This window comes from Eulemur rufifrons, chromosome 28 (assembly GCF_041146395.1).
Source record: "Eulemur rufifrons isolate Redbay chromosome 28, OSU_ERuf_1, whole genome shotgun sequence".
Classification (NCBI taxonomy): Eukaryota; Metazoa; Chordata; class Mammalia; order Primates; family Lemuridae; genus Eulemur; species Eulemur rufifrons.
The window spans coordinates 63,623,867-63,638,427 of record NC_091010.1 but is presented as its reverse complement, the minus strand read 5'-3'; the positions used below and the strand labels follow the sequence as shown (position 1 = coordinate 63,638,427).

General features: G+C 49.3%; 1 protein-coding gene across 1 annotated transcript in view; it reads right to left on the bottom strand.

Moving 5' to 3' along the window:
• BTBD16 (BTB domain containing 16) overlaps positions 1-14,561 on the bottom strand; it is a 40,831-nt gene that overhangs the window by 13,899 nt on the left and 12,371 nt on the right. Inside the window, exons 7-9 of the mRNA XM_069460579.1 lie at positions 10,995-11,064; positions 9,670-9,800; positions 2,894-3,013 (exon numbers count right to left, since the gene is read on the bottom strand). Of these exons, the coding sequence (XP_069316680.1) occupies positions 2,894-3,013; positions 9,670-9,800; positions 10,995-11,064 (321 nt within the window). The remainder of the gene's footprint in view (positions 1-2,893; positions 3,014-9,669; positions 9,801-10,994; positions 11,065-14,561) is intronic.

The window sequence follows — 14,561 nt, the reverse complement described above, 5'->3', positions numbered from 1 at the left end:
CCAGGCTGACCCTGACTCCATGGGGGCTCCCTCTGTCTCCGTGGGGAGCAGCTCTTGTCACAGCCAGAGCCCTCCAGCCACCAGCCAGCCAGGCCAGCAGCTACAAGGCCCCACATGGCCGCTGGTCAGACCTGGGGGTCCTCGGGAGGGGGTGGCACACACTGGGCACAGCTGCCACCAATCCCTACTCTCGGGTTCAGAGTAGACACCACTAACCTACCAGAACATTCTTCCGCACTGGGCCTAGAAAAGAGCTTAGGCTCCTTCTCGGTCTACTGCACCCACAGGCACTACCCATCATTAGCAATGGAAATTTGCCCATGGTCCCTATTAGGGCAAGTGGCCACGGTCACGGTGTTCTCTGAACTTTGCATGAGCATATCAAGACCCACTTCTCTGTGGGGCACCGAGCTATTGATACATAGAAACATTTAGTGGAAGCTCATCATTCACTAAGCTATTATGTGTCCAGCAAGGTGCCAGGCCAGTTGGGGTTGTAAGATAAAGGACCATGAACTCTTTCTTTAAGCTGCTTGTGATGAACCAAGGGAGCCAGGACATAAATGAGCCCAGGAGCTCATGGGGGCCGCAGAGAGGCTCTGTTGAGCTGCCCCCATCAAAGGCCAACTGAGACAGGTGGCAGAGCAGGCTAAGGGGACTTCAGGGACAGGATCCTAGGGCTCAGGAGTCGTGTTTGGGAGGTGGAGGCCGTTGACAAGGGCACACCTTAGAGATGCCACCACTCTGGAGCAGGAAGAGTGGGCAGGACAGAAGAACCAGCTACAATCTAAAAATGGGCCACATGGTCCCCTGAGCAGGGAGGCCGAGGGCAGAGTGGGCCTGGACGGCTGCAGGGGAGAGTGTCCGAGCTCCATGCTTTCCCATCTTTTCTCCCAGTCGGCCCCAAAGCTTGATGGAGGGTGGGGCGGGCAGAGGGAGAAGGAGGCGAGCGACACCGCAGGCGCTGGCCGTCTGGAGCCACCCCTGCTGTGGCCAGAAGACTCGGGCCCTTTTGGAAGATACTAAGCGTTGCTTAGGTTGGGGCAGTGATAGGACTTGGGAACAAGTCAATGGTTTCTAACAAGGAAAGTCACGCAGGATCAGGGGCTTGGAGAAATGCTGCCTGGAGGCGTGAGGTTTGGGGGTCAAAATCCAATCAGTGCAGATTCAGGAGAAAATGGAAAAGCCATGGTGGGGAGAAATAGCCATGTGCCTGACCCTCCGGGGCAGAGCCCTGGAGTCCCGGCCCAGGAGTGCTGTGGAAGGCAGCGGAAGCCACACACCGTAACTCCCTCCTTCCCACTTGCTTCCTCCGCATTAAAAACACGGCTCCAATGAATTACCACATTCTAGCTCTTTTCCTGTCTCCCAGGACTAAGACGCTTCCAGGACGAGAGCTGCCCTGGAGCCAAATGGCAGTTTCTCCTGGTGCGCATGACTCATTGGAAAAAGTGTCTCATGGGCTATTAAAGGAGTGGGGGCGGGGGTAAAACATTTGGGTTCAAAGAAAATTATATAGAAACTGAGCAAAGTACACATAATTCCGGCACTGAATACTACTTTCCTCAAATAACGAGACAGAATAAAATGGGCTCTTTAGTTAACACGGCACACAGATGTTCCAGGAACGGATTAAACGCTTCAAAACAGTACAGATGAAACTTGGCTTCAACAGGTCAGTTTGATGATTAATACGTGAAGACGTGCTTATCTGCTAACGTCACACGTGCAGAAGAAATGGAGTGTCTTTACTTCCTTGAAGACGCCTTATCAGGCTTGGGAGCCCCCATTCCTGCTGAGGTGGGGAACAGAGACACAAACTTGACATGAACCTAATGCTCCCCGTCACTCCCAGTCCAGGGCAGATCCTCTGAGGCCACCTGGGACTGTCTTTGGCTACAGGTCATCACACTCCACAGCAGCTTTGCTCAGGGGTCCTCTCCACTGCACGGACAGCAAATGCACGGAGGGGGCACAAGGTGCGCTGCAAGGCAATTTCAGATGTCCTCGCCTAACGACAACAGCACTGAATCTTGAGGCAGCCTTAGGATCTTTTCTAAACCCTGTGCCCAAAAAGCTGCTACTGAACCAACCTGCATGGGCACCAGAGAGGAATCCCACCTGCCGCACTAGGAGCGGGCAGCAGAGCGTCTGGGGCTTCGGCAGGTCTGGGTTCAAGTCAGGCTGCCTCCCTCACCACTTGCACAACCTCTGACAAGGAAGTTCATCTCTACCTTAGTTTCCTCATCTGTAAAATGGGAATAATAAAACCAGCCCCTTACCATTATGCAGATTAAAGGAGATGACGAATAGACAGGGCTTCTGAGCGACTGCACTTAGCAAAGCATATTTATATGGTGCCCACTGTTATTACTGTAATTGCTATTTTTCTTTCAGAATTTATAAGTTTAGACAGTATAAGAAACTGGATTAATGCTGTGAAACCTTTTGTACATTCAAGTGCTTTTTCATTTGTCCAAAAAACCCAGAATTTTTTTATATGTGATCTGGTGAAATATAAATGAGAGTGATATGGTCTGATTTAAGTACATTTAAAAAATGAAGCTTTTAAGGCCAGTGCAGTATGGTAATTTTCCTGAAAGAAAGGAGTACCTTTTGCATCATGCCTATGACTGGACACATAGCAAGTTCCCAGAAGCATGTGATCATCTCATACTGTAACACCTACATGTTATTTACTTTTCCAAGTAATTTAGTGGTTCAAAGACTTCCCACAGTCTTAGGCCCCATAGAGAAAACTGCACTCTGGATGATGCTATGAAAAATTACATGCCTGATGCCTTTCCCCCCATGATATTAGGAGCAAAAAAAAAAAAAAGAAGAAGAAGAACAGTGCAAGTACATTTCATCAATCAACTCTAAGTTGTCTTACCTGGTAAAAAATGACAGCACAGTCTCGTGAATTGGAATTGTCTGAACTCTGTTGTTTAATTGCAAGAAGACCCACAGGAGCATTGTTTTCAGAAGATGAAATTCACTAAAGGTGAACAGACTGTCCAAAATAAAAAATTGAGAAGAAATGTTAGGAATAGCAAAAGAAAAAAAAAAAAAAACTCAAACCACGCTGTTGGTAAGAAAACAGAGTTAAAGTGCGTTTAGGAGTAAGGTGCCACTGTGGAGTCTGCAGGCTGCCTCAAACAAAAAGAAGTTAAATGACTTGGTCAAGGGCACTCAACTGCTGTCTGACAGAGCTGGGATTTGAATCTTAGCAGCCTGACACTGGGGCCTATGTTTTCACCCACCTACCGTCCCCCTGCCAGAAAAGAAAAAAGAAAAAAGGTCATCGTTCAATGAGTTCTTACTACGTGCCAGGTCTTCCAAAGATGTTTTCTGTAGATTCTTTTGTTTAATTCCACACAACAACCGTGCAAAGTTGGGATAGTCCTTACTTTTGTTGACGTAAAAATAGAGACTAACCCTATGTTTATTTAAAATTGTAGTATTCTGTTCATCATGATTTTTTGCACTAATTTAGATTTTAAAATATTGCACTAAAATATACTTTATCTTGACGATTGAGTTTTGTCAGTGCCCCCTTACATTTGACACCCCAGGTGAGTGCCTCCTGGCCCTGACCGAGGGGCTGAAACCCCAATAACTTGTCCAAGGTCACACCATTCCGGCTCAGGCCTGTACGGGACAGGCTAGAATCTCAGTTCTGCCCCACACAGGTTGCGGAAGCCCCTGCAAGTTGCTTAGCTGCCCTGCAGGTGTGGTTTCCTCCTCCGTGAAGAGTGGTCATAGCAGCTGCTCAGAGGACAGTGGGGAAGAACGGATGAGGTGACGTTACGTGGGTTTCCTGTTACTGCTGTAACAAATTGTCATAAACCAAGTGGCTTAAAACAACACGAATTTATTTTCGCATAGTTCTGGAGGCCAGAAGTACAAGATGAGCCAAGATCAAGGTGGCAGCAGGGCTGTGCTCCTTCTGGAGGCTCCAGGGAGCATTATGTCCTTGCCTTTCCCAGCACCTAGAAGCCACCCGTATTCCTTGGCTTGCGGCCTCTTCCTCAATCAATGCTCTGCAGCACAGCGCCGTCAAATCTCTCTCTGGTCTGACCCTTCCGCCTCCCTCTTCACATGGAAAGGATGCTTGTGACCAGTTGGGCCACAATAATCCAGGATAATTTCCTCTTTTACAGTCATCTGATTATCGACCTTGGTTCCATCTGCACCCTTACTTCCCCTTTGCTATAGAAACTGACATAATCACAGGTTGTGGGGAGTGGGACATGGACATCTCTGGGCTCATTATTGTGCTGACCACACAGAGACAAAGTGCGTAGCACAGTGCCCGGCTCAGCGAATGGCAGTCCTTGTTCACGAGGGGCTGGGCTGGGTCCTGGCTCCCGAGCCTGCACGGTGCCTGCAGCAGCCTTAGGCCTGTCCTCAGGAGACAAGGGGTGCCAAGGAGTAGCTGCTGCCCCGATCAGCTCTGCACGGTACAGATGTTTCCCAGGCACCTTCTCTAACAACCGCTGATGGTTGTCTATGAAGCCATTTCAACATTTCTTAAACCTGTTGATATTTTTGGTCCCTGATCATAGACATAGCACCTTGGCTTTAAAATATGTCATAGCCTCTTCATTACCACTTTAAGTGCTTGTGGTGGGTGGAATCCAAGCCAAACTGTGACTCTGAAGGTCAGGGGAAATGTCACCCACCTCTCATGCTATTTCTGGACAGAGTAGCACCATCTCTTTCCTCTTATGTGGTGTTCAGGCCATCTACAAATGCATGCGCTTTGACTCTGGCCAGACAGGACCAAGTTTGTCACTGTCTGGTCAACCACAGTTGGCGGGAAGGGGAGACCTCGTAGAGCCTTTGATGTGATACCCCCACGGAGAGCTTTGTCAGCTGGGCTGGGGAGCGACGTGACTTCCAGTGTAGACTCCACACTTGACGTCCTCAAACCCAGAAGGTTCTCCGAGATCTCACTACAGAGGGGCCAGCAGCAATGCGGGGGCCATCCGTGAATCAGAATCCTGGTTTTATTTATGAAGGATAAATAGTGAAGTAAAGCCCTCTGCCTTGAGGCCAACATCAATACGTGAAAGTATTAGTTCCTGCAACAAGTAACCACACCAAGGACACCAAGCACATTTTCATTTACCTAAGAGCTCTGACGGCCTCAATCAAGACAACTCACAGCAGCTCCAAACCTCCCTCCAACGTAGGTGAACACCTGCGCTGTCCACTCTCTGTTGACTGGTGCTCACTAGCAACTGTTGGAACATAACTGGTCTTGTTCTTTAGGAGAAAAAAATGTTTTTCACAAGACCCTGTCCTCTATTTTTTACTGAGAAAACTGTATATAAATAACAAAAGCCCCCTTTTGAATATAGACCAGTATTAAAAGCTGTGCCCATGTGAACAAGACATGAACAAGGATGCCCACAGCAGCACTGTTTGTCATAGTGAAAAAACAAACAAGACAAAATAAAACAAAGGTCATTAGGAAGGGAATGAAAAAAGATTACTGTGTATTCGTTTGGTAGAAACCTGTACAATTAGATTTTAAATGCTAATTAGATATGTAAATATCAACATGGAGAGAACGCAACACTGGATATTAGTGAATAAGTTGCAGAATGTTACAATCATTGAGAACAATTATTTGAAGTTTAAACATTGTACATTATTTAAGGATGCACACATATGTATTACAGTAAGAGAATAATCATATGGATTGGGTCCAAGTAAGTTCCGAACAGTGGTTCGATTGTCTTTAGGAAGGGAGGGAGGGAGGCAGAAAGTGAGAAAGGGGACAGGATGGGGGAAGGGAACATTGGTGATTTCTGCTTTCTTGGTAATGTTTGATTTCTTTTTAAGACAAAATGTTACTATTTGTTCATTTGGAGAGATGAATACAATTGTATTATTCTATAATTTGTTTTACAATAAAAATAATATCAATATCCTTATCGATCTTGACTGTCAATGAGGAAAAAGAAGGCCTCGTGCAGAGCACACTGGTGGGCTGGCAATGACCATGGGCTCTCAGGGCACTCGGACCGGGTTCGAATCCCAACTCTCATGTCGCACGGGGGGACCTTAGGCTAACCCTTCATTTCCTGTAATCTCCACTCCACAGGCAAATGGTAGCAGTACTCACCACATTGGGTTGCCATGAGAATTCGTCTGGATGACCCACTCAGCATGCTCGGTATACAACTAGCGTCAATAATTGGTAGGTACTGTATTATTAATAGAGAAGCTTCAGGAGCTATTACATTTGAGACGGATGCCCAGGGGTATTCCTGACAACAGTGGGAACCGCGTCCCACGCTGGAGGGCAAGCCGTGGGACAGGCGTGACAATCAGACATGGGTAGCTCTTCTTAGGGAATTCCTGAGGCCAGAGACTCCTTGAATCATCCACAGGAAGTCACGGAGAACTGGAAACACAAGGGACACAGTGCCCCGGGTTGCAAGGTAGCCTTCTGAGTAGACAGGACCTAGATAGCCCTCTGAGGGCTCCATCCTCCTAAGTCCACAAGGAGCTTGGCTTCCAGGAAAACTGAACTTGGAATGACGATTTCTTAATATTAGCGTTAGTAGAACAGGGTAACCTAACAGTGACCTCTCAGAAGAAAATTAACTGAAAATCAAATGCCTGGGCAAATAACTTAAAACCAGAGGCCCAGGAGGTCAGGACAGCTGTGTATATTTTACCCCAGGTTGTTTACAAAATGGAAAAAAAAAAAAAAAAAAAAAAACAGAGGAAGATGAAGTCAAAGGATTTCAGATGGAGATGGCCAAATGGCCTGGAAGTGGAAGCATCTGCTAAGAAATGGATGCTGTTCAGAACACCTGTGACCACAAACTGAGGGGCTGGCCACAGTTGCTGGCTGGAAGGGCAGTGGGGTGGGGCCAAAGGATGCTCCACGCCGGACATTGGGACGTTGAGATGTTGGCGTTTGGCATTTCCGTGCATCCTCAGGACCACCCAGTTCTCACTGTGCTCAACTAGTCGCTGGAAGCCTGGGCCTTCCTCACAGATGAGGAGGGTGCAGTGCAGGGGACAGCACGTGGACTTTGGAGCCAGTGGAGGCCCCACCCTGGCCATTGTTAGCCCCTCTTATCTCAGGGATAGTAATTGCACCTGTAGCACAAGGTTGTGGGGATAGAAAGGCCAGTGCACACAGCACACAGCACACAGCACACGCCAAACAGCGAGCTGGCCGGAAGGTGCGTTCTGAATCAGGTATGGGCCGTGGCAGCCTGAAACTCAGCAAGCACCCTAAGATGAGAAGCCCTGGCCCGGTTAAACTTCTAACAAGCCCCCCTTTTCTGCACCCTGTCTCCCACCTCCCTCGAGCTGTAAAGCAGGCGGCCACTGGAGATCAATCTCAGATGATGTGAACCTGAGTAGGGGGAGCCATCAGCGAGGGCACACAGGTGATGACATGCCGGCAGCCACGCAGGGCTCTTCCCTCTCGAGCCAGGATAGCCCTGGACTGTCTGTGCAGACAGCTCCCGGGGAGGGGCCAGAGGAGCAGGACCCATTTTCCACATCGGTCATGTCTGCCAAGCTTCTGAGTCTAGACACTTGACACGTAATGTTCTTGACCTCTTTTCCTGCCCTGCGTTCGCTTTGTCAGGCTTATCCCACCACTAACGTTCTGCTTGTGGTCAGACACTTTTTTCCTCTTTCTTGGTTAAATGCTACCAGCGTGGGACAGCTCAGCCTTTCCAAGGGAGGGACAGTGTTATGAAAAGTCTAAGGGGTGCCATGTTTATCTTTTCTTCTATGATTGCGTAACCTTTGCTCTGTTGGAGGGAGAAGTGCCCGAGGGGGGAAAAGCAGAGAGGAACACAGTGGAATGACTCTAGACGCACCCCACACCCTGGGCTGGGGCTTCTGGGGTCTTCCTAGGTGGTATGATCTCCCCCAACACCAGAGCGCTGTTCTGCCACCCTTGCCTCTCCGTAAGCGTGAGGGCACTGCATGCTACTTAGCAAACTCAAACCAACAGTAGAATAAATCTTTCCAGATTGAATTTCTAAAATCAGAATGCTTTCCATCACATAAACATGAGTAAACACTTATTTTCCAATATGCCACTAAGATTTTTAGTAAAATTTAGTTTTCACTTTTGAAATTCCCCCAGAAGGAGTGAAATCTTGGTAACTGGCAATGGGTACCAAGAACCTTTTGAAAAGAGTCCTGAAGAGACATGACAACTAAATGCAACCTGTGATCCTAAACATTGCAGGGAAGCAACATGCTACAAAGGACAGTATTGGATAGACAATGTCAAAGTATTACATTGATGTTAAATTTCTTGAAGTTGATAACCACACTGTGGTTATGGTTAAAATTTCTTTTTCTTAGGAAATAAAGACTGAAGCATATGGAGTAAAGGAGCATGAGGTATAAACAACTTACCTCCAAATAGTTCAGGAAAAAAAAAAAAAAAAAAAAAAAAGATGTGTATATGTAAATGAGATGCAAATGAGAAACAGCAAAAATTGAATAGGGTGACTCAGGGTACAGGGTATATATTAATAGGCATTCTTTATACTATTCTTGCGATTTTTCTTTAAGTTTGAAATTATTTTCAAATAAAATACTTTTTAAAAGACTAATATAAACAAACGCCAAGTCCTTCTGACTTAGTCATTTCACTTCTAGGAATTTAATGTGGGGAAATAATCTGAGATGAAGGTAAATGAACATTGAAGGATGTTCACTGAGGTGCTATTTATCTTGGTAAGACATTGGAAATGACCTAAAAGGCCTAGCACGGGGGCATGATTGGGACGGGCATTTCAGGCAGGAGGGTGGGCGGGCACAGAGGCCCCGGGCAGGTGAGGTCTCAGCACGGTCATCCCAGGACGGGCCCTGTGGCTGCCGCACGGTGCGTGAGATGCCACCAGATCACAGAGGGAAAGCCCCTGGCTCAACGTGTGATTGGAGGGGGGTCCAGACCAGAAGTGAGACAGAGTAGAGATCCCCGTGGTGGGCCACCTGAGACCATGGAGGTTTGGCCTCTGGCTGGGGCTGGTGCCCATGGGAAGAGGCCCATAGAGCCAGGTTCCATCTGGAAGTAGAACTGACCTCAGGGTCGGGGGCCAGAAGGACTCTCAAGGTTCTCACTTGAGCAGCTGGTCAGATGGTCAAGGAACACTGGGGGAGGGGGTGGAGGTGCAGTAAAGGTCAGGGGTCACCAAGAGTTGGGCTTTAGCCTTAATGGCCAGAGGGGTCGAGCAGGTCCCTCTGGCCATTGAATGTTTGAGTCTAGAGAGGAATTGGGGCTGGAGATATAAACTGATCTAGGGTGAGAGGTTTTATACATATAATGAATGTGTATTAATGTCAGGATTTTTTTCTAAAAATTGCTTAGGCAATAAAGTCTTTCACTTTTTGCACTCAGGTAGGTGAGAGACAGTGGGAACCCAGAAGGTCCCTACCCAGAAGGAGGGATTTGAAAGGAGCCCCCTCCCCAACCCAAGCGTTTCCCTGAGGTTGGGCCCCCAGCCAAGGCCCCGCTGTCCAGGAGGGAGGGAAGTCTGGGATCAGGAAGGACCCGGGCACGTCCAGCAGGGGTGTGGGTGCAGCCCCACTGGAGCACCTCCTGCCCCACGCTGGCCCCCACTTCTTCCCATGCCCACCCCAGGGCAGCACCCCGGAAGCAGCTCTGACCTGGGGGACATCAGCACTTTGTGGAGCAGGTCCTGTGGGATTTTCCGGAGGTGGATCTGTGTCCCCATCAGAGGGACCAAGTTCATCTCCAGCCACTTCTCACAGGCGGCGGTGAGCTGCTCTTCCTTGTACTGACAAGGCAAGAAAAGCCAGTTGATGAAGTCCTGAGCTCTTGGCACCCTCTGCTGGCCTGTCCCGATGCTACACGCGTGCTCAGAGAAGGAGTGTCCTGCTGCAGATGTGCTCAAACCTTTTTTACAAAATACACACGTTATAGCAGATACTCTTTCCTGAGTGTTCGCTGTGCTCAAGGCACTGCATTCGGTTGATTTAAATCAATACTCATCGCAACCTTATGAAGTAGGTCCACGATTATCTATTTTACTGTTGAGGAAACTGAGGCTCCAAGGTTTCTGCTCTTACCTGTGGTCACAAGTAGTTAGGGACAGAGCTGCATACAAGCCCAGGTAGCCTGACTACAAGCCTTGTATGCTGGGTAAAGTCAGTGACAGGTCACGTAAGGGCCAGAGGGGCGTACCCCACGGGGAGTTCTGAGGTTTCGGGGGCACACACCCCAAAAGCAGGGATAAAAGGGCAAGGAAAGTGGAAAAGGCTTCCTGGGGCCAGGGACTTTAAGAGGCTCTTAGTACACCTCGAATGTCCTCACGGCCCGGGGCCCAAAAGTTGCCGAGAAATGCCAACAAGAGTGCGGGTGCTACAGAGAGTGGCTTTCAGATGCCCATGGGCGAAGGCGAGGCCGTGACGGCAGGAGCGCTGCAACACGCTGGTTGTGCTCGGACCATGTTAGGAGTCTGTTCACGGTGTGAGTGTCCTCCAGGTCACTGGACCACACAGAGGGTGCCGGAACCAGGAGGCCTGAGGTTTGGACCCAGCCCTGCCCCTCAGCTGCTGGCCCCCGGGCAAGTTGCTGCCCGCCTTGGCTCTCCATTTTCCCCTATGTTAATGACAACTGGATTATGTCATTTAATCCCAGCGCTGGCACACTGCCTGGGCCCCGGTGGGGCAAGGTCTCACAACTGCAGCAGGAATGTCCCGGAAGGTTGTCTGCTACTTTGGTGAGGAAGGCTGTGCTGCTTTTTTCCTCCCCTAAAATTAAGGCCTTTCTACATTTTTGATGTTAAAACAACCTTTTAAAAATAAAATAATGTTTTTTAAAAAAAAAATAAATGTGATCACTTGGCAAAATAAAATACTGCTACCCTTCAGTTGGTGCCTTCAAATAGATTTTTTGGATGAAATCCCAGCATCTGTGGTGCTCTCGAAGGTCCCCCAGGGGCCACGTGCCCTGCCCAGGTTGTTCTCACCTTGCAGCCTGCCAGGTAGAAGTTCTTGATAGTGGTTGGTGACAGCCCGTTCATCATGATGGTCACGCACCTGCAGGGAGAGAACTGCAGTTCCTGGAGCAGTCGGGGCTGCACCCAGAGATGCGGGAAGCCCCAGAGGTTGTCCTTGAACTCCAGGATGGCAGCAGAGACCTCTCGCGTGGAAGGGATCCCCGCTTTAGGGATGTGGACATCTGGCCAGAGGACATGACCAACATGGCCTGTTACAAAGAGCTCTGGGCTGGGAGAGATATCATTACATCACTTGGGGTCATCCGATGAAGACACCCATGGCGTTACCACCAATAGCAGCTGTGCTTCTCCCAACTGATTTATTTTGTAAACTTTTATCTAATTCTTATTTTTATCTGATGTTACTAATCAAGTTTCCCCTCTCATCTCAGCTGCTAGGAGGTTCAGAGCTGAATGTGGCCCACCTCAGCAAGAGTGCAGGTTGTTATGTGTACAATTTTAGCCTCTCCATCCTTGTTTTAATTTCTTCTTTAAAAAAAAAAACCAATTTGGTGTCCTATTGTTTTATTTTATGTATTTTCTTAAGCCACCTAAAACCTTTAATAGGACAAGGTAAGAAATAATACATGAATAAATACTCTGGCCGTGTCCAAGGCAGCTTTAGGTGTGTGTGGTTCAGACCTCAACAGTCAGCTAGGCGATTCCCCACTGATTGGGAGCTCAGGTAAGATGAACTTTGGGGTCTCATCTAGGGCCTGGATGTTATGATGCTATCAGAGTGAGCCCGGGCATTTCTGTTCCACTCCACACACACACACACACACACACACACACACACTCTGAAGCTCGTGCTGCCACGCCCCGGCCAACTGCACCATCTCATAGGCAGGCCAGGCCCAGCCCAACTGGTGCAGCCCTCCCTGGCCTCTGCCCTGGATTCCCAGTCCCTCCACAATTATCTGTCGAATCTCAGGCAGGTCCCGTCAGCTTTAGGCAGGTCTAAGTTTGCTCATCGGTGGAATGGTAGGTTTGGCTCAGTATCTGCAAAGCCCTTCTGCGCTGGCGTTCAAAACAAGGTGGGGGAAGAGAAAGGAAACCTGCCACGTTTCGTTCATCCCTAGAGAGCGAGGACAAGCATTTGGAAAGTAAGATGGGGATTCCAATCTGGGCCCGAGGTAGGGCAGCCGAGGCTTGGGAAAGAAGTGGCCGGAGGCCCTGCTTCCAGAGGGAAGGTGCCCCTCCGGCATACGGGCAAGGGCCAGGGATGTCTTCCTGGACAGCACCAGGAAATAGCTGCTCAGAAATGCTCCGAGTACGGAAGCTGTGGTTTAGCAGTTATTACACATCACAAGGCTATGCTGGGCTGCAGACGGGAGATATATGCAATGGAAGGGGTGTGGGGAATCTCAGGAAAACCCAGACTTTCCACCCCATCATCTTCAGGGTCAAGGCCAGATTCCTTAGATGGCTCCAAGACCCTATGCCAGCTGGCTCTGCCTATGACTGCTCATCTCCTGTCTGCCATGGCCACCCAGCCCCACAGTTCTGCCCATGCTGATGTGCTAAAGCACCTTTTCAAGGCTCTGGGACCCTCTTCAGCGTGTGTCCTCTGCAGACAGGCCCAGGCCCAGGCACCTGCATCCCCCAGCTCACGAGGCGTCTGTCTACATCTTCAAAGAGGCTGCGAGATGGTCCAGGTCGAGGGCCTAGCAGGGGCGGGGAACCTGTGGCCTTAAGACCACATGTGGCCTTCTAGGTCCTTAAGTGTGGCCTTTTGACTGAATCCAAATCATACAGAACAAATTCTTTTATTAAAAGGGGTGCAGCAGAGAAAGACGAAGCTTTTCTTGACTCTTTTGGAGCTTAAAAAAGAACAATCTTGAAATCAGAAGGCCACAGGTTCCCCACCCCTGCCAGGAATGAGGCTACAGCTCAAAAAGTGTTTATGGGATTGAATCTGGATGTGTGGACCCTACACAAAGTAAGTGGAAACCCGTAAGGTCCCAGGAGAGGTCCTGTCTTTGCCTTCTATAGAGCAGCTAATGTCCTCTCTTGGCTTGGGTGGGATATTCATTCAGGCACTCAGGTGAAGAAACTAAGGTAAGAGATAAAACAAGCCAGCCAGCCAGACAGCTCCTGCCCTAAGTCCCCTCTGCATATGGAATGACATCAGGAACCAGGAACTCTAAAGCTACGAAACTCGACCTCTGTCTTCAGGACACCGGTGCGGTGGGCACACATCCCTGCAAAAGCCCAGGAGAAGGGAAAACAAATTCTAGAAAAATGAATCCCGTTAATGATTTCCCACTTAGTTCACATACCCTTGCACAGGCACTAATGGAATGGAGGAATATTATAGGATACACAAAAAGGGGGGAGGAGTTCCAAGAAATGTGCTTTCTTATCATAGGTGCTAATTTTACTTGAAATCAATCGTGCATAGCACAACACTGTCCATTTGGGAATCCCCGGCCTTCACGCCAGGCACCTTTGCTCATTTCCGGTGTCTTGGAGGCTGCGGGGCAGGAGGCCTCAGAGGGCAGGGACCCCGCCCACCTGGTCCCTCTCTGTCTCCCTGACATCCTGGAGAAGCCCAAGAAATGGTCCTTGGAGGAGTAGACGAATGAACGAAGATGTGATCGAATAAACTGACAAGCGAGTGCCCACCTGTCCAAACGCCATCGAAGGGAGGGTCAGGGCCACAAACGAGCGGGTGACAACATTACCGCCTCACCTGAGCAAAGCGGAATAGTACAGTGTTGGGGTACAGGTTCTTGGGCCCCTTGACCTCCTTCAATCCTGGCTTCTCTGCTTGCAAGCTGTGTGGCCTTGGGAAAGTTTCTTAACTCTCAAAGTCTCAGTTTTCTCATCTGTAAAATGAGCATAGTAACGGTACCACCTCCCAGGGCCGCAGGGAAGATGACGGGAGGTCATCCCTGCCAGGAGCGGAGAACAGTGTCTGACCACGGCAGACGCTCCGGCATGGAGCCCTTTGTGCCGACACCCCCGAGCCCCAGCAAAGTCCTGGGAAGTAGACGGGACAGAATTATAAGCTGCATTTTACGACGGAGACCACTGAGGTACGTGGAGCCTGAGGGGCAGCTTATTGCAGGGCTGAGCACAGACTGCATCTCACGTGCAAGGTTGCTTTTGACTCTGCAGAAAAGTCCAGGCACACTGGGAGCTCTGGCCGCCACCCTGCCGGGCTGCTTGGACACAGGCAGGAGCACTCAGATGTGTCCCAGTCCTCACACTTTTGGCGTCCACGAGCTCGCTAGGTGTCTAGGAGCACAGGCAGCCCTTGCCAGGATGAGGACACTTTCACCCTGAATGTCTCCTGGTCCCTCCTGACGGGCAGCCCAGGGGAAAGGCTGTGTCCCCAAACGGGCAATGAGATGGACGGACAATTTTGACTTTGATCTTCTCATTTTCCTCTCTTTCAAAAGATCTACAACGGCCGTGCATAACATTTGTAACAATAAAAATATTATTTATAAGACAAAAGGCTTTATCGGAATGAACAGGAAAAGTGAGGCCTGCCAGTGCTGGGAAAAGTCAGCGTGTCCTCCGGTGGCC